This window comes from Centroberyx affinis, unplaced genomic scaffold (assembly GCF_046629955.1).
Source record: "Centroberyx affinis isolate AG114_WGS23_722 - 3 ecotype Tasmania unplaced genomic scaffold, CSIRO-AGI_Caff_v1 ptg001966l_1, whole genome shotgun sequence".
NCBI lineage: Eukaryota > Metazoa > Chordata > Actinopteri > Beryciformes > Berycidae > Centroberyx > Centroberyx affinis.
In genome coordinates, this window is record NW_027280317.1 from 8,886 (window position 1) to 36,079 (window position 27,194).

The 27,194-nt window shown below is 42.3% G+C and overlaps 3 protein-coding genes across 3 annotated transcripts; all 3 read left to right on the forward strand.

Moving 5' to 3' along the window:
- Window positions 1-3,911: 3,911 nt before the first annotated feature.
- On the forward strand, window positions 3,912-6,030 carry LOC139653769 (apelin receptor B-like). Its single transcript, XM_071530738.1, has one exon. It carries the CDS (start codon window positions 3,972-3,974, stop codon window positions 5,046-5,048), a length of 1,077 nt encoding a protein of 358 aa, XP_071386839.1. The 5' UTR covers window positions 3,912-3,971; the 3' UTR covers window positions 5,049-6,030.
- A 5,173-nt stretch (window positions 6,031-11,203) lies between these two features.
- Window positions 11,204-14,198, forward strand: nfkbil1 (nuclear factor of kappa light polypeptide gene enhancer in B-cells inhibitor-like 1). The gene is made up of 4 exons (XM_071530741.1): window positions 11,204-11,571; window positions 11,941-12,053; window positions 12,405-12,516; window positions 12,597-14,198. Exons 1-4 carry the CDS (start codon window positions 11,298-11,300, stop codon window positions 13,184-13,186), a joined length of 1,089 nt encoding a protein of 362 aa, XP_071386842.1. The 5' UTR covers window positions 11,204-11,297; the 3' UTR covers window positions 13,187-14,198.
- Window positions 14,199-17,298: 3,100 nt separating this feature from the next.
- On the forward strand, window positions 17,299-25,195 carry atp6v0a2a (ATPase H+ transporting V0 subunit a2a). The gene is made up of 20 exons (XM_071530749.1): window positions 17,299-17,409; window positions 17,959-18,037; window positions 18,282-18,379; window positions 19,025-19,162; window positions 19,577-19,674; window positions 19,770-19,896; window positions 20,229-20,311; window positions 20,420-20,513; window positions 20,629-20,841; window positions 20,934-21,084; window positions 21,537-21,676; window positions 21,771-21,928; window positions 22,015-22,105; window positions 22,205-22,323; window positions 22,638-22,848; window positions 22,947-23,066; window positions 23,164-23,280; window positions 23,950-24,067; window positions 24,192-24,363; window positions 24,456-25,195. Exons 1-20 carry the CDS (start codon window positions 17,299-17,301, stop codon window positions 24,556-24,558), a joined length of 2,541 nt encoding a protein of 846 aa, XP_071386850.1. The 3' UTR covers window positions 24,559-25,195.
- The last annotated feature ends 1,999 nt before the right edge of the window (window positions 25,196-27,194 follow it).

Genomic DNA, 27,194 nt, shown 5'->3' on the forward strand with positions numbered 1-27,194 from the left:
CATGTGGTCTCTGACAGCTTAACACACACATCAAACAACTGTCAGACCCCCCCTATCTCTCTCTCTCTCTCTCACACACACACACACACACACACACATACGCCTATACAACAAGAACACACACCTCATACTCTTTTGGCACTTCAGATACCACAAAAAACAGGCTCATAAACTAACACACAAGGTCACATTAAAGGATCAAAGGGAGCTTCTGCTGCCCTGCAGACAGACAGCGTTCCTCTGTCTCTCACTGTAGCATGTGTGTGTGTGTGTCTGTCTCTTTGTTTATATCTGTGGTCCCAGTGTTCATCCCCTTCTATGTCCCCCGGATATATCTTCTGTTACTGACTCATCGATGATGGATGGCAGTCGAACGAAGGCCGTAGATGAAGAGTCGAACGCCTTGGTTGTGGTTAGAGCGCACAACATAAGATGCATCTCGGTGTCTTCAGGGTGTGTGGTTTACAGCACAAGGCCACACAAGAGACGCAGGGTAAACAGCACACGGTACCAACAAAAACAATCAATTCGAAACACAGGTGGGCAATTAAGAGAAAAAACATGAACTGAATGTTGTGGAAACAGGGTTGCTGGTGTGCTGAGTGAAGAGATGGTGTATCTTCCAGAAATAAAAAGCAAGGTTCAAGCTGGAGTGCATCTGTCCTATTGGAACTTGTCACTCTTTTTAAAGACATAAAATGGGAAGAACTTGGAGTGATTTTAACTATCAGTACTGCTGTTATGCTGCAATGTGTTATAAGATGCAACCATCCACCCAGATTCACAAAAATCTCTTTTTCCATGGCATCTGTGGTAGGTTTAATTTCACCATTTCTTATACTGTATGTGTAGAAGAACCATATGCTTCTTATATCTTTGCAGAATTTCCCGACCTGCTCTTTAAAGGATGATTGAGGGGATGTTGGAAAAGTGAGTGGGTGGATTCACTTTAATCACTGAAGGCCTGATGTTTAATTTAGCTGTTGATACACAGTCCTGTCAACCAGCGCTGTTAAAAACAAAGAACACCACCAGAACACAGATAGGAAGCTTGCTTTGATTCAGTTCGCTGTGCTCTTTTCCTGTTCTGCCAAACGTCCTGCAAGAGAGGGGCGGACGGACAAAGAAGCCGGGAGGACAAAGAGCTGGACAGACAATTAGGAGGGGAGCAGGAGAGGACAGCGGTTGGGTGGACACACACAAACACAATCATTACCAAATACCATAACCTTGCATCACAGTAACTGGCAAAAACAAACAGGTCTCTGAGAGTAAATGACGTTGGTGAAAAATCTGAGCAGACGGGAATAATCCCCCCTCTCCCCCCCGACTCATATTCAGAGGAATAGTAAGATGAGTGGAGAGCAAAGGAGAGGGATCGAGGAGGCTGAGATGGGAGAGTGGAGGAACGGGATCAGTGGAGGAAAAGATTGTTGAGTGATACAGTAGTTGTGTCTGAGACAGTCGGTGCACTGGCGCCACCGCTGCCACTCTGCTGAGAGACGGAGCAGGCTGCGGAGTGAGCGCTCCCACCTGGGCCGCTGCAGACAGACATGTCCCTGCAGAGAGAGACGGCACACGAGAGAGAGAGAGAGAGAGGGAGAGAGAGAGAGAGAGAGATAGAGAGAGAGACAGGCTGCTTGTTTGTTTGATAAGCTAAGCTGCTGAGGTGTCTTATACACTTAATCGGCAATGGAATGCAAGCATTAGATTGGTGTTGTCTTTTAAAGATACTGAGAGACTTATACTGAGAGACTTTACAACATCACCAGAGGTGGAAAATAACTTAGTACATTTACTCAAGTACTGTACTTGAGTACAGTTTTGAGGTTCTGCCACTTTACTTGAGTATTTCCATTTTGTGAGACTTTATACTTTTCCTCCACTACATTTCAGAGGGAAATATTGCACTTTTTACTCCACTACATTTACCTGACAGCTGTAGTTACTAGTTACTTTACAGAATAATCATTAAATATGATGCAATGTTAGAGTGTAAACTATCCAACAGTATATGGAGTAGTTAGATCTTCAACATTAGAATACTTCTTACAGGTTAATGCATCAATAATTTAACACTATGAAAGGGAGCATTCTTCAGAATGAGTACTTTTACTTTTGATACTTAAGTACATTTTACTGTTTACTGAAGAGGATTAGGGCCACATGTGAAAACATTATTTGAGTTCTGAGCTTAAAGTCAGAATTCTGAGATTAAAGTCAGAATTCTCACTTTATTCTCAGAATTCTGACTTTAAACTCAGAACTCAAATACATTTTTCACATGTGGCCCTAATCCTCTTCCGTAACTGTTAATACTTCTATACGTTTACTTAAGTATGAATGCAGAACTTTTACTTTTAATGAAGTTTGGTTTTGTTTTTTTTCCATTGTAGTATTGATACTTAAGAAAGGGATTTGAGCACCTTTTCTACCATTGAATATCACTCCTTCACGACTGTAATACCCGTATGTCAATCGACAAGTCATGGCATGACTCTTGAATATGCATAAATGCCAGTTTAATGACAAAATCTAAAACACACATCATGACATTATATTGGCCCTATTTTAGTTTCTCTGCCCTGTGGATGCCTTTTGATTTTTAAATCTGATTTTAAGATTTACATGATTTCTTTTGAGACTGGTCTCTTCAACAGCTTCATGTCAGATCTTTTATTTTATTGCTGTATTTGTTTAATTCTTATGCCACCATGTTTTTAATTAATGTCTGGCATTTTTATTGTCGAACTGGTTTGTATTTATTACCATTTTATTGTGTATTAAGCACTGTAAAACTGTTTTGAAAGGTGTTGTATATGCACTGATACCCAAGCGTATGATGATGATTATGATAGTAGTAGTATTAGTATTAGTAGTGTTATTATTAGTATTAGTATTAGTATTGTTGTTGCATTGACACATTATTAATACAGAGTATTTCTTTATTTTTTATCTATATTTACATCACTGTCTCTTTGAGTTTTATTGTATGTAAAGCACTTTGTAAAAGTTTTATAAAAGTGTGAAACAAATAAAGGTATTATTATTACGTCATTATTAACACAAAATCTCGACTGACCTTTACTGGAATTTTACCTTATAAAACTGTCTTTCAAAAATTGTGATGGAATGCAAATTCCAATTTAATATCTTAAGCCAAGGCTGCAAGACATTTCTCTAGGCAGTGTTGCAAGGTTTGATATCACTCTATTTCCTATATTTTCTAGTAAGGGTTTAGGCTTTGTATATCTACCCTGCAGTTCATTAGAGCTCAAGACGTCTTTTTATTTTGTGGCTTTATACATGTTTGAGCATGTACAGCCAAGAAGAAACCGACATTGAAATGGAATTAGTGTTGCCTATTCAAATTTCAGCAGAGTGCTCCAGTGCCAGAACGACTCTGAATTGACATTATAATTGTCTACTTCATGAAGCATGACATGCCCAGACTTGACTCATGGGCTGCTGTCCAAACAAGTTTAATTAACTTGTATTCTTTGAAATAATCATTTGTTGCAGTTTTCTGTATGGCAGGGGAGAAAAAAATAAAAGCATTGTTACTAAAAGTATTGTTACTATGGACACTGAGTTTCATTTTGCCTGAAGTAATCATTTGCAACATGACTTGTTGTAGCCAAATAATTTTGCAGCTTTACATGTACACATTACTGTTGGTATTTCAACTCATTTGAACTTGTCACCTAGGCCTGTTATAAAATGTTCTTGACCCTGCAAAAGACAATCTGGCACATGGATGAATGAATGGGGAGAGTGGTGGGCGTGTGCAGTGCAGAGAGGAGGAGGGGAGAGAGGGGGGGGGGGCTGGGAGGGCACAAGGGGCTGGGTGGTATATAAAGGGCGACAGTTTTCACATGTAGCAACAGACTTCAGAGTGCTCTCATCTACTGTGGAGCTATCTGTACCAAACTTTTTGCTTCTTCACACAAGGGATACTCAGAGAGAAGAGAATGGAGATGGAGCTGCCGAGTGAAAGCCCGTATGACTACTACGACTACGAGGAGACAGAAAACTCCACCATGTGTGACTATTCTGAGTGGGAGCCTTCGTACTCCGTCATTCCAGTGCTCTACATGCTTATTTTCATCCTTGGCCTCTCTGGAAACGGGGTGGTCATCTTCACTGTGTGGCGAGCCCAGGGCAAGCGGCGGGCTGCTGATGTCTACATAGGCAACCTGGCGTTAGCTGACCTGACGTTTGTGGTCACTCTGCCTCTGTGGGCGGTGTACACGGCATTGGGCTACCACTGGCCCTTTGGAGTCGCCCTGTGCAAGATCAGCAGCTACGTGGTCCTGCTCAACATGTACGCCAGCGTCTTCTGCCTCACCTGCATGAGCTTCGACCGCTACCTGGCCATTGTCCACTCTTTGTCCAGCAACCAGCTGCGCACCCGCGGCCACATGCGAGCCTCGCTGACAGCTATCTGGCTGCTGTCTGGTCTGCTGGCCGCCCCCACTCTCATCTTCCGCACCACCAAACATGACTTAACCAGCAACCGCACCTCCTGTGCCATGGACTTCAGTCTGGTGACGGATAAAGAGCAGGAGAACCTGTGGGTCGCCGGTCTCAGCATTTCCTCCTCGGCCCTGGGCTTTCTTCTGCCCTTCCTGGCCATGATGGTGTGTTACGGTTTCATCGGCTGCACGGTCACCCGCCACTTCAACAGTCTGCGCAAGGAGGACCAACGTAAGCGGAGGCTGCTGAAGATCATCACCACTCTGGTGGTGGTGTTCGCTGCCTGTTGGATGCCCTTCCATGTGCTGAAGAGCGCTGACGCCCTCTCGTACCTGAACCTGGCTCCTGCCACCTGCGCCTTCCTGCGGTTCCTGCTGCTGGCTCACCCCTATGCCACCTGCCTGGCCTACGTCAACAGCTGCCTCAACCCGTTCCTTTACGCCTTCTTTGACCTGCGCTTTCGATCCCAGTGCCTGTGCCTGCTCAACCTGAAGAAGTCCTTGCATGCCAGTCCGGCCAGCTCCCTGTCCTCTCAGAAGACAGAGGCGCAGTCTCTGGCCACAAAGGTGTGACAGAGGCATGCTGGGGGACAGGTGATCAGTGACCCTGTTTTGTCTTCACCTGAACAATGCAGGTAAATCAAAGCATTTAGCAGTGGATGATCACAGGTCAGTCTTCAGGGGGGTCACCTCTGCTTCCCTCTGACTCTGTGGACTAGGTGTGTAAGCACAGCGAGTCCCGTCTGCTCTGTGCGACTGAAGAAACCAGTCAGGCTGGTGGTGTTTATGTCTGACCACAGCCAACCTCACTTTCAGTGACTGGGACGTTTGGAGCAAAACTGAACTGAACTTAACACAAGGGACCAAGCTGCAGGAAAATGTAAAGCAGACATTTTTGGAAGGAGTGGAATGTATGTTAAATGGACCACGTGCCCATGTGTTTCTCTTGGTCTCCTGTAGACTTTATGTAAAGTCTGGAGCTTTGAACTCTGAAGCCCTGTCATCCAATCATGGTGAAGTGTATTGCTCATGCATTTGCCCCATGCTGTTCTTGTTTTCATTCGTAAGCACTTGAGGTGCGATATCTAATAGACTACCCGTTCTCCAACTCAATCTGTATTATCTGCACCACAGCCAACAGTGTTATGTGTGTGTGTGTGTGTGTGTGTGTGTGTGTGTGTGTGTGTGTGTGTGTGTGTGTGTGTGTGTGTGTGTGTGTGTGTGTGTGTGTGTGTCTGCGTGCGTAGGGAGGGGGTGTCAGTCAGCAAGAGGTGTTGGAGTCTGATAAGAGTGTTGTAAGCAGAGACGGGGACATGGTGGAAGGGGGTGGGAGTCCCAGACAGACAGACAGATGGCAGCTGACAAATGTTTTCAGGCGGGTAGAGGGCCCAATTAAAAGGTGACTGCTTTGACAGTCTGCCAGTATGTGTGTGTGTGTGTGTGTCTGTGTTTGCATGTATGTGTGTGTGTGTGAAGGAATGAGTATGTGTGTGTTTCTGAGAGTGTAAGAATGACAATGAATTTGTTACTGACAAATGTGTGTAAACATATTGTGAATACGCATTATTTTGAGTTCATGTCTATGATTTGTAATAAAAAGGTGCTTTGAACCAAACGGATTCTCACTCTGTCTCACTCTGTGACTTACGATTGCTTTCTTGTTGTCTTGTTGTACAGTCTTGTTGGAATGTATTTTCTCCTATTCAGTGAATGTGCTTCTTCCTGTTAGTACCCTGCTGAGGGGAGGCAATCTCCCTCCCATTGTGTTTCACGGGGCCAAAATCAAAGCACATGTCTGCAGGAAATGCATGTTCGACTTCTATTTCCCTCCTCCAGCGCGTTTGTTTCTTGGTCTCTTACAGTTCCCTCACATGCATGTTCAGTAAGTACAAAGGTTTCTAAATTGGACGTTTGTCTTGCCCTAGTGATCAAGTGTTTCTCCACAAATTACCACATAATTGTCCTTCTAGACTCACCCTAAACTTTTGTGTTAAATGAAGACCAATTTTCCAAATGCATCTAAAATGTATGTCTTTTTAATTCCCAAGTTATCACCACAGATAGTCTATCATGATCTCTAAAGGCGTACTGTTGTGTGCTGTGGCCAGTTTAAGCCACTAAGTATTGTCAAAAGTCTTTTGCAAACAAACACCATACGTAGAGCAGGTTGTTGACCTTTAAGTTAGACTCCAATGATTAACTAATTTGGCTGTAATGAGCTTTTTACGGGACATAATCAGCAACAGCAGGGAGACAGAAGGAGTGGACTCCTAATCCTGGGTTACTCATTTCTCATGGGAGTAGACTATTTGTTCCTGTTATCACCATGGAATAATGGGAGATGATGGCTTAGTCTAAATCAGTTACAATTACACTACGCTGCATGTGACTTTAGGGATAACTGTGACCTTTCTGTCTCATTATTTCAGTGTTCTGAAAAAGTCAACAAAGCTGAACACCTCCGAGGTGGAAAGCCTCGTCCCTGTCTCTAATCTTGGACAGGTGATGTCCTTTACAGTTGAAACTCCTTGTCATGGAGCGTTAAGGAATCCAACAGCTGCAGGCACATTCACTCTGCCTCCTTCATCACCGAGTGTCAGCCCCATAATCTCATCATGGTCAAGACACAAACACAGACATGTAAACAAAATCTTTGTGAAATAGATTTCTAACAGAAAAATCGAAATTTTTCGGTTTATATTCTTAAGTTAATTTTGCCGATACACAGCTCTGTTTACACATTTCTTTATGCTAGTATCTCTTTACTTATTGTACGTTGTATTATTATTGTATTGTGTGTATTTTTTTTTTTTTCACACTTGCTTTGGCAATGTAAACGTATGTTTTCCATGCCAATAAAGCCCCTTTGAATTTAATTGAATTGAATAGATCTCTGAATTCAGTCTGAAAATGTAATATTAGTTCATTTATTTAACAGACTGGGAATTTCACCAAATCCAATTCCTTTCTGTATCTGTAGGTGATTTCACCTAAAATCATAGTCTTTCTGAAAGTAGATTTAAAACTTTAAAGCTGTAGACAACAACAGTACATGAAACAAACAGTGTGGCACAACTGATGCACTTTCATACAAAGTATTATACACAACAAAATGGTTTCATTGGTGAAATAGCATACAGTACATTTGAATATACTGTGCAGTCTTACTTCAACTAACCCAACTATTCTCACAAAACGACTTGTGGACTTCTCACCTTCACCTCCACCTGTCAGTGCCAAAGTCAAAGAACATTGTGAAAGATAATCTGGATAGATTATGTTCATGGGTTTTCAAGTTTTATGAAGGTAATATGATCATGTTACAGGGATTTCATGGTATGAACCTTGCGTGTGCCAAGGAGAATTATTTCTCTAAAGCTAAGAAAGAAAGCGTCAGTGTTTATGAGAGAAATGTGATTTACCCCCTTTGACCCACTGGGCTGCTTGTTTGTCTGAGATGACGGTTCAAAAATGATTACACAAATGTTTTCATTCCTCTGTAATAACAGAGTGTGAAAATTAAGTGTGTCTATAGTCAGAAGCAGCCTGGCCAAGGGGAATCCCCAGGGTAGAAACTGTCTCATTTTTCTTGTCTAAGAAATGACAAACAAAACAGTTATCCAGACAGATCACTGCTGCAGTCAGACTCTAAAAGGAACATTGTGTTGTGTGTTGATTATTTTGATCATGAGATGCACATGTTCTTATACTGTGTTGGTAATTTCCATCTCCACTACATTTAACCACCTCCACTACAAGAAGGCAATAGTAGTTTCATCTGGGCAAAGAGAAGCATCAACATTGCCTGAAAACACTGATGGGAAAAAGGTCAGTTTCATAAAACAATAACTAATTGTTTAATTAATTTAACTAATTATACTAATTAATCATCAGCAGTATCTTGTTGACACTGCAACAGAACAGCTATATAAGCTATAAACACATAATGCAATACACAAACTGCAAAAAGGTCATTAGCTGATAGAGGTTTTTTACAAATGACTTCAAACAACAGAAATCTGTTTCACTTTGAAGAAAATTCAGCACAAGAGAAATAGCATGCTTAGTGGTCAAAGTCACCTTCTAAGAAATCCTTACTTAGCTGTCCTATATGAAGAAACCTGTTTAGACTGGACAAAGACTGATACCAAAGTCAAAAAAGCCTCTCTGGCTCTCTGATCCTCCTCAAGCGTTTTGTAAACACAGCACAATGTGGACTGCGTAAAGGTTACTTTGTTTGCTAGATTGGATGTTTGTTCACAGGACGATGCCTATCAATAGGAATAAAAGGCAAAGGCGAATAGGCGTTGACAGAGGTTTCGGTAGGTGTGGAGCCCACTTTGACTCTTTCATCAGCATATCAATGAGTGACGAATAGCACTTGCCATTGTTTTGTTTTAAAAAAAGGCCTGTGGCAAGGCCGATGTGAGAAGCGCATGTCCAGCTGTCATAAATCAGAACCCAATAAACCAGGTCATGCAGAAAATAGACAGAGGAAGTGTGTTCACGTTTCACCTCTGGCTGAACAATGGGGGTGGTGCAGCGCGGCCGGCAGACCGGACCCGGAGCCCGGCCTGAGCGCACCGCGGTAGGATGGCCCAATGACCCCTGGAATGTCTTGGAGGACCCTCGGCTTCCTGCTGCCAGTCTCGAACTCTCCTCCTCCCCGCGGTGTCCCGGGAGTACGGCGGACCTCATAGACAGGATAGAGTCAGCAGGCCAGGCAGGAAAGGCAAGGGGCAGGCGAGTGAGGTAGGGGTTCCTGTCCGGGGATATCCTGTCTTTCAGAAGCATCTTTCTGCTTCGGCCCCCCCGCCTGCAAGAGCTGCATGCTCCACCTGACCCCTTGGGAGAGGAGGGTGCTCGTTTGAGTCGCTCTCTTGTGTTGGGTGTGCAGCAAAATACTTTCCCATATGACGTGAAACATAATGCTTTCTGAGAGTGTGTGACAAAGAAGAGTTATACTATGATGAGTAAGAGAATAAAACTCAAAACCTATGGAAACTCAAGAGTTAGCAGTGGACATGTGACACCTGAGGTGACGAATCTGACCTCTCTCTCTCTCTGTCTCTCTCTCTCTCTTTTGAAATGGCAGACATTTCAAAGGCATTCACACAAGAGGGGTATCGTTAGTGGGGACACGTCGTTTCCGACAGCAGAAGGAGTGGAAGTGCCCATGCTCTGGGTGACTCCGGATCTTCGGTTATGCGAGTCTCAGAGCGGATCACAAAGTGTCCCTTCATTCCCTGCTCTATCCTCTCCATTGTGCGCCCTAAACAGGACACCCTTCCCTCCCTCGGGCTCATCACAGGCCTAAATGGACACCCTGTCATCAGCCCCAGGACTGAGCCAGTTCAGAGGCTCAGCTGCACTTGTTTGAGCATCACAGGTAAAGATAGCTGCACACACGAGCAGACATGCAAGCGAGCGATCAAGTGAGCACAAGATCCAGGGCTGCAGAGGCAGATCTTTCATTCATTCAATTAATAACTGAGGATCACAAATTTAATTTTGAAGGCCTGAACTGTAGCCACAGGCTAACAACAGATTAAACTGCAGTGGGTAATTTAAGGCTTAGCAGATTTTGGGGAATTTTGTTAGTGACACACACACACACACACACACACACACACACACACACACACACACACACACACACACACACACACACACACACAGACCAAATACCAAATTGCTTTGCAACTGTGCTTTGTTATTGCAGTCACAAATATTGCAGGTCCCTGTAACAACAATCTGCTGCCACACATCTCTCTCTCTCTCTCTCCCTCTCTGTCTCTCTCTCCCTCTCATTGAAATTCAAATGAGCTTTATTGGCATTAAATACTTCAGTATCTGTTGCCAAAGCAAAACAGAGACATTCAATAAAAGCAGCAATAAGAACAGAACAATAGAAAAATCTCTCTCTCTCTCTGTCTGCTTTAAGCATCTGGTAAGAGCAAGACTCAAACTGGACTTTGAATATTATTTGGCACAAAGGGACTTGGATGATTTTGCGAGGTTCTGTGCTTATAAGGGATCTTATCTTTACAGATGCTTTGCTGTAATTTATTTTATTTATTTATGTGAGTGGGTTTTGTTTTATGGATAGCGGTGCAAAAGTGTCAGCATGGACCAATTGAAAATTGTAACCACACCTTTTTAATGGCACAGTAGAGGCTTGCTAAAACTCAAACTGTCTGCACGTCCACACACACACACACACACACACACACACACACACACACACACAGATGATCCCTTTACATTACCTCTTCCTGACAGGTGGCATGTTGAAAAGACTTCCAGGGCAAAGAAACCCACAGAGAAGAGGAAGGCATTATGAATACTGAGCAATTAGCCACGTAAAAGATGGCACTGGAAGTCTAAAAGTATGAAAAACACCACTGTGACTGTTCACTCTCCCAGTTCATGTAAGCAGGAATTGTATCGGATGAAAAGTAGGACTGTTTGTTTGCCGTTACATTCAGAAAAGGAGGGAATAAAAGCTACGCATCACAGCCTCCTGTCTATCTGCTGTGCGTTGTTGAAACGTATTGCATAGTGTCAATACACATAAAACACAACTTTACTTTTCCAATGCCTGTTTTACCAAGATAATGCCGATACTGACACCTAGCGACAAGACTGGAACAATCCGTGCCCGGAACGTTTGTGAGCAGTTACTGGCGGAACTATAAACCAACAGGACAGGATACGGGTGCTCGCCGAATTTCTTGTTATGTCACGGTTAGCGTACAAAAAAACAACCAAAACAAAGCTCGTTAGCCTCATAGTCAGGTGTATTTGTAGCCGACAGACAGCATGGTGTCTCGCAAACAGAAGCGCGTGTGGAAGTACGTGGAGGAGGGCAGTTTGTTGAAGCTGAAGTCGTATTTGCGGAAACACTCGGACCTGGACGTCAACTTCTCCCAGGGCAGGAAGCAGAGGAGCCCGCTGCACCTGGCCTGCTCCCTGGGCGACGACGCTGTTCTGCGGCTGCTGCTCAAACACGGAGCCGACACTCTTCAGCAGGACCGTAAAGGGGACACACCGCTACACATCGCGGCCAACAGGGCGCTGAAACACGGCATAAGAAGTGAGGAGACTGTCAGGGATGCTAGGGAAGGGAAACAGGGTGTTGTTAAATGAATCTCAGTCTGCTTTTGTTTTACCATTAACCCTTTACTAGTTAGAGCATTAGACGACATACCAGTACTGACTATGTAATATTCACATAGGTATACAAATAACAGAGAACAAGAAAAACCCCAGAACGGGTCTAGCCCGGTAAAAAGCACCTTGTTTTTTTACTTGTGTATTACTCAGTAATCACTCATGCTATATCTAATTATTACATCACACATTTTACTTGGATATGACTTAGTTATTTCCAGTCATTACTAGGTAATTAATGGCCTCCAATTTATTCCATTTTACCTTGTGTTTTGTTTTGTTTACACATCAGCATATGATGACCTGGTTGTGCCTCTCAGAAGGAGCTGCCCAGAAGCTATGAATGCACACAACAAAGCTGGAGTTACACCTGAGGACCTGCTGAAGTGGATGAGAGATACGGAGGTAGCCTGTATGAATTTGGATGATAATGTGTATGAGATTTATCATGTTGTGTGCCTTAATCATCACTCCTATGTTTCTCTGAGTCATTGCTCTCTATCATGGCATTGTCATCACTTTGCTTCCACGTTTTATCAGTGTGCAAATACAATAAAGCAAGCTAGACTGAGCTAAAATTTTCTTTTCAGAATAGGTCTGAGGAAACACACATACATAGTTTCATACACTATTCCATGTGATATTGATAGTTATAAACAGAAAAAAGCTGAACAAAGTTTCTATTATGGTGGTTTGTCGGAAGTGCTATTGGTGTCAGATTCACATTTACATGTCATTTCTTTGTGTCCTTTAAAGCCTGCAGCGAACATGAGCAACCCACCTGCAGCCGACCCAGAGAAAGAGTGGATGGAGAAACTCTTTGGGGAATGTGAGGACGAGTTCTGTGAAACCTTTGGAGTATATGATGGTAAAGTTCAAACTCACTTTTTAATACTGAGTTTTACTTTGACCGAATCCATTGGTAATATTGCCGTTTCTGTCTTACAGCTGATGATTTCCTTCCGGTTGATGACGACGACGAAGACTTCGGGGACTGGGCTGACCGTATCAGAAAAGAATATTTTGATAAGAAGAACGCTGAAAGTCAAAGACTGGCAGCATCGTCTTCTGGATGGAAGAGGAGGAGGAGTAAGAAAGAGAGAGAACAGGAAGAGCAAAGCCGCAAGGAGCTGCACGAGAGGCTGCAGAGGGAACACGCAGAGTATCTGGCTCGTGCGGCGCGTAAAGAGGAGGAGACTCGTAAGGGCAAGAAGCGTCACTATGATGAGAGATGTGCAGCTACGTTCCAAAGCGGCTCGTCAGCAGCCGCCACAAAGCTGAGTTACGGTGACATTCCTTGGCCGGCCCCACGGGGCACGGTGCAGGAAATGGTGGATGTGATGCTGCACGGTGTTGACCGGAAGGACGTGCCAGTGTTTCGGAAAGTGGTCCGGCAGCAGCAAGCGCTGTGGCACCCAGATAAGTTTGCCCAGCGATGTGAGGCCCGGCTGGAGGAGAAGGACAGGCAGAGGATTCTGGATACTGTCACTGCTCTCTCACAGGAGCTCAACAGACTGGCTCAGAGTCTCAGGACATAACACTCAAAACGATGTGTGACAGAGACATACAGGCAGTGGAAGGCTGATGGACATATGAAAATAAGTAAATATGGGAGAATTGTGAATGTACACAACTATCTGTAAAAGTGTACATTTAAAAACTGTGGTAAATGTGTACATATTCAGTTCAATTTTTACACACGTTCCTCTGGAAGGCAGGAAATGTTTGCATTTTCCAAGACAAATCTGCTACATCATTGAACACTAGGCATCCTAGATTCAAGTTCTCATGAAAAGATGATCAGTTGCAGAACTAAAGCAGTGCCATTATGGGTGGGCGGGGTACTACAGCTACTATACAAGATACTACATCTACCTTGTGAAATTTGTAGGCTTCTAGCCCACTGGTAATGTACACATTTACCACAGAATTTGTAAATGAAACAAAATTTGTACATTTCCCATTCTTGTACTTTGACAGTAACATATTTCCATTATTACTAAAACTATTTATGGTAGTTTTCTCTACTGTGAGTGGGTTTATTTATTTCTTAGTTGTTGTGTCACGGAAGACGTAAGATGTTCATGGAAGCAAAGAATAAATGTACAGGGGGTGGCCGAATGGAGAAAAAAAACACCAAATATATGATGATTAAATACCCAATAAGGAGTAGGCGGAACAGCTTTGTTCTCCTTGCATTGCTGTTATACAAGTCCTGAACTCTGTGTAGTGGGACATCAGACTCTTCTTAAAGAAGGAAAGCCTCCAGGCCTTTGAAGGATGAAGGAGGTGGAAATCTGCTTTGATCTCTGTTGCCGCATTCAATTCATGTCAGATTTACAGTAAATATGAGCTGCCAACTGGGAAAAAACTTTCACGACAGCCTTGTAGTGGTACTTACAGGTAGGATATGTGGGCTTTGATATCTCCCACTTGGAGTCACACATTGCAGAAGTGTGTCAACACAGGTGACAAACACTGCAGCGAATCCACCAATGTCAGCAGTTTAAGATAAAAAATACCATAGGCTATTCACAGTAATACAATCAGCTCCACTCATGAGAATTGAGTTGTTTTATGGTGAATTTTAAATTCATAAATAAAAGCGATCTCTCTGCTGATGCAGTTTGTTCATGTTTGCATATTGTCATGATTTTTAAGGTTTTTCCTTTTGCCATATAAATTAAACCAAATTCACCTATATTATCACAATTATCATTATGATTATTTAATAATATATTTCATGAACTATTCTGAGGGAATGAAATGAGAGACTTATTTTGAATCTTGCAGGAAGACAAAGCAGAATAAGTTGCTAATGCTAACCACTGAACAATGTCATCAGCAAATGATTTTCCACTGTTATGTACGAGCAATGGGATAGTTAATAGCCATTGAATCTACTGACCAAAGATGAAATCTTCGATTCTGGCTGCATGATACAGCATGTCTTTTGAGGCGGTGACACTAGAGACTTTTAATATGAAGGCGACAGGGGGAAAAGGCGGAGTTGTTAATGCTGACCACTGAACGATGTTAGTGTGATTTTCCCCGATTATTGACAAGGGATCAAACTGTTATACGTACAACAGCCATCAAAATCAGTGTTGGTTAGGCGCATGAATTGTTAATGTAAAACCTCCTTGTGCATGAGACTGAAAGCTGAGTGATGTGTTACCATGGCAACAGCATCATTTGGATGAAGATTCCAGTGGCAGTTGTGATGAACGTTCTAACTTTCTGAGTCTCATGTAGCCTAAGCAAATAAAAAAAAGCTTTACTATTTTGTATGGAAGCCATGTTAGATGTGCCGAATGAGATTACCATGATACACTAGGAAGAGTCCTAGTCCTCCTAGTCCTAGTCCTACACTAAAGTTCTGTGGTAGCACCACTATCCACGTCAGAGAACCACTGAACCAGAACTTTTCTGTGTAGGGCTACTTTTTCAGTTCAGTAATGTCTTTATTGGAAGTTGGGGTTTCTGCTGGTTTTTCGTTTAGATTTTGACAGATCATTGACAAAATTAATTCTGTAATGGAAAAAAACAAAACAAAAAAACAAAAAAAAACCGAACAATTGACAGACTGGTAAAATCGTGAGTAAGAGATTGTCCTTTATTATTATTATCATTATTAGTAGTAGTAGGCCTATTGTTGTTGTTATTATTTTTGCGTGTGATGGTATTATCCACTTTTAATCCACTATTAATTAATCCCAGTGAACAACCCTAACCCAGGCCTATAAAAGCAAAATTACAAAGAGACTCTTAGTTCTTGAAGATCTCTAAATATTACACTATATTACACTATCTTCATCGTTTTATTATTTATTTTTACTTCGTCTCTTTTAATTAAACCCATAACATTATTTTATTGTGTGAGCGTTACTTTATTGTGCTCGGTCTTTTGATCCAGACTATAGGCCTACAAAGAAATACAAATATGCTTTCGTGTTTGTAAATTGCTCAATTAAAAAAAAAAACCCAGTGAACAACATCATCTCCATCTGAATTTGGATCTGACTGAGTGCACTGATGATTCTAGTGCTTACATGGATTCTTTGCACATGTTAGACTCCCGGAAGATGCCCATAAGATTGTCCAGGTCTTTTAAAAAATACAGTAAGTATTTATTGCTTGTGAATATTTGATTTGAAAACTGCTGAATTGTAAATCAGTCACCTCCCCAAATCCAGGCTTTCACACACAAAGAAAGGGCAGATGGTCGACCCGGTTTCAATGATGGAACAGAACAAATAAGAGGATGCGCTGGTTGCCAGTTTTGACATTCACCCCCTTTTCAGGTTTCGCATTCTTTCTCAAGATCATAATTTGAAAAGCACATTAGAACAGGCTATTGGGCTATTGTATACAACCCAAAGGTAAATATATTGAGGGTTTCATTCCAAAATTAGATATCCACCATATGAGAAAATGACTGATGGCCAAAACAAATGATAGAAGGCTACTTTTTAAAGGATAACTGAAGTCCTTCGATGACAATGACAACACTTTTACAGACTGTGTGCTCTTTATTTTAGAGATAGGCTATTGAATGATGAATTTCTGATCTTCCAAAATAGATAGCCTATATGGCATTCTGGAATATAACTGTTGGTAATTTCGTGTATGTTCTGGTCTAGTATTACATCTATCTCTTCCCTCATCCAGGCTTTCTCAATATATCTGCCTAAATAGGCCTTTTGTGTAAGATGTACTAATGATCTGAGTCATATTAGTGTAACATTAACATACATAGATTACTGTGTGCTGTGTAATATTCAGTGTATTGAAGAAATTACAACAAATTATTGATGTTGATAGCCTATGGATGTGAAACATCCCCAGGTCAAATGACGACAAATAGCCTAGAGCAAATCCGTTTCTGTTAAACTATGTCCATGTATATTAATGGGTAGTCTACATTAATATGAATTCCTCGCACTATTATAGCCCACTCCTTACCGTCAAATGAGCTAGTGAGCTTATTGCAACACCTTTCCTTTTCCAAACCAAGACGCCGCTTATTTCAGAGGCTGTGGGAATATCTGGCAACCCAAAGACGCAATCTGTGTCAATTGCCGGGCGACGTAATGCGAATAAAGGCCGTAGCCTATTTCTGACTATCGCTTTTTTAACGTACGAGGGTATCTTTAGCTCCGTTTGTCTTGTAGCCTATATGGCGGGTGGATGATAAATCGTTTAGTTTGACTGCTGCTCAGTTTGGACCGACCGGCGTTGCGTTGCTACCGTCTTTTTGCAACACAGTGACAGGTGTTCAAGGTAGCCTGGTCTACAGGATGACGCCTTTCGTGGAGATCGCTAGATGCAATAGGTGCAATAGGGAGGTTTCGGTCTTTGTTTTCATATCTATGCGATAGACATCAAACGCCTTTTGAAGGAGCACGCGCTACCTTTACACGGCGCGACATCTAGACCAACAATGGCATAATTTCCTCTCTGAAAATCGTCATTATTAATGGACAATAATTAATCCTCGGCGAACGTTAATTGGTTAAGGGGTTTAGAGCCACAGACTCGGTAAAGTGTGATGTCGTAGGTTGTTATTTGCAGTGAACCGCTCGTTGTCCAGGCAGAGTAAAGCCAAATTATAAGGCCGGAAAGTGGAGGAGATTTGGTGGCAGATAAGATGGTGTTCCGAAGTGAGGAGATGTGCTTGGCGCAATTGTTTCTGCAGTCCGGGTCGGAATATGACTGCATTAGTGAGCTCGGAGAGATGGGACTGGTCGAGTTCCGAGATGTAAGTAGCCTACGGAATGATAACCGATGATTAAATGATGCACAAAACACATTTTCCATTTATTCTCTAGGCCTACTTCACGACCCGTTTTAAAGTCTCTGTGTTTTGTGTTTTCCAAGCTATAGATAGAATAAATGTGTGTAGCCTACATACTCTGACCCTCTCTCTGTCTCTCGCCCTCTCTCTCTCTCTTTCTGTGTGTGTGTGTGTGTGGGGGGGGGGTTGTGGTGCGAGTCATTGAATGAGTGGGTGAGAGAGACAGACAGACATAGAGAAGACAACAAAGAATTCGGCCTAAATATTCCAATACACTCCATTTGGGGATGAATTGGGTGAAATGTAGAGCTAAAACACTTGAGTGAAGCTAGTTTGCAGAGCAGAAGAAATTTCCCTACTTGTTTTCATACCAGAAGACTACAACATTCACTTTTGCAACAGTGTTATTGGTCTTATTTAAAGCATGACATCACATTTTATAACCTTAGGGCATATGCAGTGACCGGTGCCGTTATCTGCAGCCACCTGACCGTAATGCTCCTCTGGTTTCAGCTCAACCCGAGTGTCAGCTCATTCCAGCGGCGCTTCGTCAGCGAAATCAAGAGATGTGAGGAGATGGAGAGAATTCTGGGTAAGACAGCACAGCAGCTGGGGACACATCACGTGGGTGTACACCTGGACAAAATGTCATCTGGACCGCGAACAGCTGATGGGCTGATTCAGTTCTGCAAAAAAGGCCAGAGAACTAGATGTTGTAAAACAGACTGGCATCTGTGAGATACTGAGATCACTAGTGCGAACATTGTAGCTTTAACTTGCTCTGACATTTTATTATTCAGTTATCACAATAGGTTTGCTACCTTTTCTGTGGACAGGATACCTTTTGAGAGAGATCCAAAAGGCCAATATAGCCGTTCCAGAAGAAGATGAAAGTCCAGTCGCCCCGCCCCCCAAACAAGTCCTTGAGATCATGGTAAGTTTACTGCGTGTTGTGTCATTGTGTTTTACACTAGTTAGTTCTGGTCGAGTAATTTGATTGGACAGGAGGCATTACATGAGTGCTGATAGATAGTATAACAGCACTGGGACGTCTTACTATACAGTATGTATCACTCTGCTTTACAAAACAGTTTAAGTGTTGCTTGGCAACGCTTGGTAGTGGAATCCTAAGGGAACTGCTTTTGTTGGCGGAGACAAATAAAAGACAAAAATCATAATCTGTTGTCTCAAATTACTTGATAATTAGCTTTGTTTAATGGAACTGTTGTATAAAAGCAATGTCACACTCGAGGTTGTGCTGTTACACTGTGTATCGGCTGTAATTATCTTTGGCACTCGTCTTGTGGCCTCATGCCTACGACCGAATCAAATCCTTGGTGATATTTAGTATAACAGCACTCCCTCTCATGTGATATTGCTTAATTGTGATTGATGATTTCTCATGTAATTTATCTATGAATACGTTTTAAGCACTGTCTAGCATCAATGGTGTCAATCAACGCTGTGTTATCGGTTAACAATGTGCAGTGTTGAATTTTAGCAGCTCAATTGAACCTGAGCAGGTTATCCAGCTGGAGAATGAAGAGTTAAGCTGGTGGTGAATCTGTGTGATGTTCAGGAGCAGCTGCAGAGGCTGGAGATGGAGCTCAGCGAGGTGGCCAGGAACAAAGAGAAGCTGCAGAGGAACCTGTTGGAGCTCACAGAGTACACACACATGTTGAAGATCACACGGACCTTCGTACACAGCCGCTCAAGAGTGAGTGTGTTTATTCAGCCACTGTGTGACTCATGTATCCTACACACCAACCGTCTGTCGTACGCTCCGTTTCCCAGTCCCCACTCTTCACTAAGAAACATCCTGTTTTCCTGTGACTCTGTGATTTGTTTCCTAGGGTGACAGGGGTAGAAGTACTGCTGACTATAATTAATGGCACAGCCACAATGCAGGAATTACAAGCAGCACCTGACTCATACAGACTGCCGTTTTAAAAAAGGGATACAGGGAAGGCAACAATGATGTTTATTCCAGACAGGCGTTAGAGAAAATAAACATCGCATTCCAAAGTGTAAACGGCACAGTGGGTTTGCGGATATTAACAGCACAGCAAAGCAAAGCAGAAACGGTTAATGCAAGCTCTCATGAATAAAACGTGTTCCTTTATATATTTAGCACGAGGCTCTTGGCCCCCAGTATGAAGAATTCCCCACTATGGAGACAGACTCTGTGACAGGATGCACCAGTATGCAAAGACTCGGAGCCAAGCTGGGGTGAGCTTTAATATGTATCATTCAGTCACACAACAAGATGTCGTCAACATGATTAAGGTTTAGATCCTAAAGCTGAACTCTGTCCCGGGCCGCAGGTTTGTGTCAGGTCTTATCCAGCGGGTGAAGGTAGAGGCCTTTGAGCGCATGCTGTGGAGAGTGTGTAAGGGCTACACCATCCTCAGCTACGCAGAAGTGGATGAGAGCCTGGCCGATCTGGACACTGTGAGTTGAATTTATATTCTTTATGATGGAGATGAGAGAAATCTGTGTGGTATCCATTCTGCCTTGTAAAGTCAAACAGCAGGAATTACTTTTTTGTGTTTTAGAAGACACAAAAAAGTAGTTCCTACCATATCAGTAAAAATGATTTCCCTAAATGCTATTAAATGATATATAGTCTGTCCCCTTTTGTGCCAACAAAAGATGATTACTGGGACAGGGGATACATTTTAATGTAATTTTTTACTCATGTACTCATGCAGTTTCTGCTCTTTGTCTTTGCATGATAGCGAGGTAAGATATAATAATAACATGCCTAATCTGTGTTATTTCAGGGTGAGATCAACAAAAGTGTTGTGTTTCTCATCTCATTCTGGGGTGACCAGATTGGACAGAAAGTTCAAAAGATCTGTGATTGGTAAGTTTTCCATCATCACACGCCGACTTATTATAACTTATTGTTATCACATCTTAACCTGCCTGATGTAACTCTGTCATCATATTCGTCTGCTTTGGTGTCTCTCAGTTATCACTGCCATCTTTATCCGCACCCTGAGAATGATGAGGAGAGAGCAGATGTGATGGACAGCCTAAGGACACGCATCCAAGACCTTAACAACGTAGGACTGATAAATCTCTTGCCAGGGCCTAAATACAGTTGGTCCAGACAGGAATAACATGTAACTGTAACATTCAAACACTTGCATAGTTTATAATGAAGTGTCTCCCCTCCAGGTGCTGCACCGCACTGAGGACTACCTGAGGCAAGTTCTGCAGAAGGCCTCCGAGTCGGCCTTCACCTGGGTTGTGCAGGTGAAAAAGATGAAGGCTATCTACCATATCCTGAACCTCTGCAGCTTCGATGTCACCAACAAGTGTCTAATTGCGGAGGTGTGGTGTCCTGTCAGTGACCTGGCCAACCTGCGGGGGGCACTAGAAGAAGGCTCGGTGAGTGAGAAGTCTGTAGAATATGAACCAGGTGTGTAAAGTTAGTACCAGTTTTATAATCACCCTTTATGTTTTTGTTTCTGATTTATCAGAGAAAAGGTGACGCCACCGTACCGTCCTTCGTAAACCGCATCCCAAGTAACGACACTCCGCCCACCCTGTTAAGAACCAACAAGTTCACGTCTGGGTTTCAAAGCATTGTGGAGGCCTACGGGGTCGGAGACTACCAGGAGGCGAGTCCAGGTGAGAACAGATATTCTGTGTATGATCTGATGAGGCTACTTGCTCTATATCTTGTCAAGAGGCCCTTTTGTTTTTGGGGGTTCCCTCTTTGATTTGGCCCGCCCAAGGTTTCTTCCATTTTTTTTTTCCCTAACAAGGTTTTCTTGGAGGTTTTTCCTTGCATGCTTCAAGGGTCTAACACTGGGTAGATTAGGCTATGTAGAATAGGTAGGCTGTTCTGTCTTGATAAAATCTGCTCTTGTGTGTCCTGTGCTTTTCCTGATGCTTGTCCTGTATCATTCTGTTCTATGGTTGATTGTTGATCAGTTAGATCTAGTTCGGCCCATTCTCTGTAAAGTCCTTTGAGACTGATGTGATAAAGGGCTGTATAGATAAAGAAACTTGAAACTTTGTTGAGCGCAGGTTTGGAGCAGTTCAGAAGCAAGTGTGTTCAACATGTTTCTCTTTGACAGCTCCCTACACCATCATCACATTCCCCTTTCTGTTCGCCGTGATGTTCGGTGACCTTGGGCACGGGGCGGTAATGACGTTCTTCGCCCTGTGGATGGTGCTGACAGAGAAGAAGCAGAGGAAGAAACGATCCAGTAACGAGGCAGGAACTGCTTTCCCCTCTCATCTGTAATGTGGTGTTTTGTTGTTTTTAATTTCTTTCTCACTGACAGCTATCGTGTTTCTGTTGCCCTCAGATCTGGATGATGTTCTTCGAGGGGCGCTACATCATCCTAATGATGGGGCTTTTCTCTGTGTACACTGGGCTGATCTACAATGACTGTTTCTCCAAGTCCATCAACATATTTGGCTCTGGCTGGAGTGTCCGGGCTATGTTCATAAATCAGCAGTGGACGTGAGTCATCAATACAAACACTGAGTCTTAATGGGCTTTATGTGTTTCTGTTTTTTTCTAATTGATACGTACATGTTATGTTGCAGAAATGAAACCCTCCAAACAAACGCTTTGCTCACATTAGACCCTAATATCAGTGGCGTATTCAGTGGACCCTATCCATTTGGCATCGATCCTGTAAGTAACTCAGATGATACTGCACCTCACAATACAGTCTTACTGAGTCTTTCTTGTTGGATATAATTTTCACTGAGATGCTTTCTAACCTTCTGGCAGATATGGAACATGGCAGTGAATCGCCTGTCCTTCCTGAACTCTTACAAGATGAAGATGTCTGTCATTATTGGTGTCATACACATGAGCTTTGGAGTGGTGCTCAGTGTCTTCAACCACTTGTGAGTGACTAGAGCTGGAAGTCCCTGGCAGTTTCATTATGTCACCCTTGTTAAAGACCCCATGAAACAGCATCTTTACTTTCAGTGTCAATCTGTTTGGTATATTTGGACATCAACACGAGTAGCCAACCAAAATTGAAGTTGAAAGTTTTTAATGGTACTTGAATCAGTATTACTATGATTTTAAAATAACACTGTGGTGTTTATTTATTCTGTAGTACACTCTCTCCCCAGTTGTTTAGGTTAGTGTTGAGAGGCTCCAGTCATTATAATCACCACCTTCTTTCTTCCCACACCTTGTTCTCTCCCTTCAGGCACTTCCGACAGAAATTTAATGTCTATCTGCTATTTCTCCCTGAGCTGCTCTTCCTGCTCTGTCTCTTTGGCTACCTGGTCTGCATGATTCTCTACAAGTGGGTGGCGTTCAGTGCGCGCGACTCTTGCCTCGCCCCCAGCATCCTCATTCACTTCATCAACATGTTCCTCATGCAGGGAGCCGATGTCACTCCTCTCTACCCAGGACAGGTATGTCTTGATGACATCATGTGAAATATTATCTATTTATCAGCTCTGTATGTGTTTGACCTTTGTGTGTGTGTGTGTGTGTGTGTTATATTCCGCAGACTGGGCTGCAGATCTTCCTAGTCGTGGTAGCCATGCTGTCAGTTCCTGTGCTGCTGTTAGGAAAACCTCTTTACCTCTATTGGCTGTACCGCGGAGGCAAAGGCCTGCGCAGACGCAGAGTGAGTGTGATGTAATATCTGAGCATGTTTTCTGCTTGAGCAGTCATTGATATATTTTTCAGTACTTATGATAATTAACGCTGTCGTCTCACCTCAGGGTTATGAGAGGGTGAGGCGTGTAAGTGAGGACGACAACTCCACAGCACCGCCGTATGAAGACGATGAAGAAGAGGGACTTGATGAAATGACCAGCAGAGACTCAATTCCCAAAGAGGTGTCCTCTCTCTAGATGTCAGATATTGCATTCAAAGCTGCAATATGTAACTATTTTCACCTTAAAATAACAAGAAATAATTAGAATATATGTTACATTACCTCTGTCTGTGACCCAGTGTATACATGCCTAAATCCCACCATTTAACTGAAATAGGCTTTTAAATTTGGGATGTTTTGGGGGTGTATACCCTTTGCTGTGGGTGTAGGCACGGCCAGTGGTGAGCTGGGTTGTGGCGGTCAAGGTGAGGTTAGCAGGCACAGCAAAATCATAGCTACAGCAACAATGGCACAAAGCAGTAGAAAAGAAGCAGAAAATAATGTATAGTGACGCTAATCGTGCAGCGGACAAGACCAATGTCAAAAGTTAAAAACATAAGTGCAAATTTCATGTGTTTCCCATCCGCTTCTTCTGATGCCGGTTCCTTCAGCCTTGGGCTAGATGCCATTTTAAAGTAGACGGCTTTTGAAGATGAGTGAGAAGTGTTGGAGTGTAAGGAGGAGGAGGGCGGGACTAGCAAACCTCAAGGTGGAAAGTTGCATATTGTAGCTTTAAGTGTGATCACCACCTAAACTTAATGCTGTATTAAAACAGAAAAGCCATTCTGATTTTTAATCACCGATCAATATCATTTTAGCAGGGTATGTTATGTATTATTTTGTCTTGCAGTTTGACTTTGCGGATGTGCTCCTGCACCAGGCCATCCATACCATAGAGTACTGCTTGGGCTGCATTTCCAATACTGCCTCCTACCTGCGTCTCTGGGCTCTCAGCTTGGCTCATGCCCGTAAGTACAGTCCGTTTCTACTACCTTCTACTTTGTATTTCATTTATGTGTGAGTGTGTGTGTGATTATGCGCATGCATGCATTTTATGTGTGCCAACACGTACTGTGTTTTTATTCTTTTTAGAGCTGTCAGAGGTGTTGTGGGGCATGGTGATGCGCCTCGGTCTGAGGATCACCACCAGACTAGGAGTGCTGGTTCTGGTTCCTGTGTTCGGGCTCTTCGCCGTGCTCACCGTGTCCATCCTGCTGGTCATGGAGGGCCTGTCCGCCTTCCTCCATGCTCTCCGCCTCCACTGGTGAGTCACAGCTGCACCTATGAACTCACCTTGTTAATCGTTTTTTCTGCCATCATTAGAGTGCCGTTGCTTACATGAACACTCCATTTCAGGGTCGAGTTCCAGAACAAATTCTACCATGGGACAGGGGTCAAGTTTGTCCCCTTCGATTTCTCACTTCTGCCCTCCATTTTTGAACAAGATGGCTTGCTGTAACAAGAGGGACTCTGATATATCGGATGTGGGAGTGCTGAGCAGACTTTATGTCTGGGAAGGATGCTGGAAGTTGGAACAATTCACACTGTGATAACGACAACAAACCTTCAAGACAACGGATTGAAACTCACTGTTGTAGCAACGTTTTTCACCATGACAATTTTTAAAATAATATCGGCTGCACTGACTGCCTTACCACCATATCCAGCAAACCTCTGAATACGCAGGGGTTCAAAATTCTTAATCTGTTACCGATTTAATTTTGTAGGTGAGATATTGCTAAACACTACTTGTCACGCCAATTGGGTGAATTTAAATATTTTATTCGCATTGTGCTGTGTAAAATAGTTTTGTATTATTTACTACATGGTATTTAAGATGAACAGTTATCCAGTGCAATGTAAAGTGCAAAAATGTTACAACAACACGTACCGAAGATCATATCAAGCATCCTGATGTAGTGCCATACAGATTTGTTTCTGATGACGATGAGGGGGATGCCTTTGGGGCTGTGCAGTTTTTCAAAAAGCTCATCCATGTGATGAAGGTAGAGCTGTGGGCAAACATCTCAAAGGTAAATCGTGTTTTTCTTTTATTGAAGAAAGAAAGACTATAAAAAGACATTACAACCTTTTTGTGAGGCATATTGTCACAAAGCACTTTGCAGAAATGATTGTACAATAAAAATTGAGTTTTCACGAATGACTGTGATGATGCCAAAAGAAAATAATGAGCTGTTAACTGTTTACTTATTTACTTATTGATGCATATTTAAACATAGCCTCCCCTGTAATGGATAGAAAAAAGTCAAATGCTCCAGAAAAAGTCAAGAAGCCTTAGGCCTTTGTTCAATGATACTGCTTATTGCATTTGTTGATGATAATTGATTATGGTATTTATTTAAATTATTGTCTGTATGAGAATCTAATCTTATTTTACCATTTTAATGTGTTGAATAAGGTTGCAAGAAATGTGAGCAAATAAAGCATTAATGCTCAATGAGATGGTTTGGTGTTGGTTGATCTTGGTGGTTTGGATTGGTTACATATTACAGCATTTTTGAAGGCAAAATTTTGGAGAGGAATTTTGAAATGCAAACTGGAATGTATCATAAGATGTTGAGGTAAAAACCCTGCTTCATGGGATAGGAATATCAAGATAGTCCTCCCAACTGTAACTGGAAGTCAATGAGAGAGTCTAACATTGAGACAAATATCTTTCTGCATTTGTTTGATTTAGGCAAAACAGCATAAAGTTTAAGGTCTTGATGTTAGATCCAGACATGTCTTTAAATTTGTAAAACGCAATTTAGTTTAGCAGGTGGTGCTGTTCCATGTTAAGACTAAAATGGGGAGGGATCCTCAATCCTTATACTGTATATCTTGCTGCAGAATGGGGCAGAGTCAGACATTATGTTTAATCTCAAACACTTGACCATTCCAAAAACAGAAATCTCCTGTTGACATTCTGAAGTGTAATGTCATGTAAAGACACCCAAATGTGATCATGAATGGCCGTCAACTCACTCTTCCAAATTTAAATGCAACCCAGAAAAAACACACACATTAAGTTGCTGGATGTCCTCTTTCTGCTTGGTATAAATAGCAAGCTATTCCACAGCCATGATGAACAGATGTGGGTTAGCGGGATTTCCCTGGCGTATGCTGTGATTTACCTCGAATGTTTTTAGTACCATGCAGAAGTGATACTGAACTGCTAATTCCATTATGTAACGTAGTAAATTGAAATTGAAATTGAAATTGACTCCTTTTACTCTCCTCAGACAGTGTAGTCCTAGTTCCAGTCAAGTTTTAAACATAATGAAGTGAGACAATGATCTGTCGTAGGATCTGTCACACATCTAAGAAATTCTTGATTTATTAGCCAAGAATCTGTTCTGGATTTACAATTTACATTTGTTTTCATCCATGAGAATTGTCTTACTTCTGGATGCAGATCTCTCCATACATCCATACACAGTCAGTGGAGTAGAGCCATGCATCATGAGTAAAACTAAATCTCCTCCCACAAAAATAAAAAAGTTAGATATATAGCTTCTAGATCCGTAATAACCTCTGTAATTTGTAATTATGTTTAGTTAAGATTACTACTCTTGTAATATTGACCAAAATAAAGACTGCTGCTTCCACATTAAGCACCACAGCAATTCAATCTAGGTGACTCCACTCCCTGGACAGTTGCTGAAGTATATGGCGACCTCTACTGACGTATTGGAACCGTGACTCAACATCTTGTCCCCTCCTGGACCGACCCACAAGGCACAGCTCTCTCTTGGGAAAAAAAATCTGCAATGTGCCTTTTGCACTTTGCAAAACAGAAATATAGCTTTTCACTTTTTCTCTCTGTTCATGTCTTTTTATTTCAAAAACAAGGAAGTATCAGCACCACAAAATAACAAGCAAAAAAGCAAAGCACAAAATGTAAAAAAACAAAACAAAACTATATTATTCATCTTTAAAGCTTCATGCACAAATGATCTTTATCTAAACTAGCTAAAATACTTAAATTTAACATACCTTTTCACCAGACCATGAGCTCCTGTTGCTCTTCCTGAAAGGAAGTCCCTCCCCCAGTTGTTACATGTTATCCACTTCAGAACCTCATTGGATTGTTTG

Coding starts and splice junctions, on each gene's coding strand:
- LOC139653769 (XM_071530738.1), top strand. CDS start 3,972: ATGGAGATGGAGCTGCCGAGTGAAAGCCCGTATGACTACTACGACTAC.
- nfkbil1 (XM_071530741.1), top strand. CDS start 11,298: ATGGTGTCTCGCAAACAGAAGCGCGTGTGGAAGTACGTGGAGGAGGGC. Junction 11,572..11,940: donor GCTGAAACACGGCATAAGAA/GTGAGGAGACTG, acceptor TTTACACATCAG/CATATGATGACCTGGTTGTG. Junction 12,054..12,404: donor AGTGGATGAGAGATACGGAG/GTAGCCTGTATG, acceptor TGTCCTTTAAAG/CCTGCAGCGAACATGAGCAA.
- atp6v0a2a (XM_071530749.1), top strand. CDS start 17,299: ATGGTGTTCCGAAGTGAGGAGATGTGCTTGGCGCAATTGTTTCTGCAG. Junction 21,929..22,014: donor TTCATAAATCAGCAGTGGAC/GTGAGTCATCAA, acceptor GTTATGTTGCAG/AAATGAAACCCTCCAAACAA. Junction 22,849..22,946: donor CTCCTCTCTACCCAGGACAG/GTATGTCTTGAT, acceptor TATATTCCGCAG/ACTGGGCTGCAGATCTTCCT.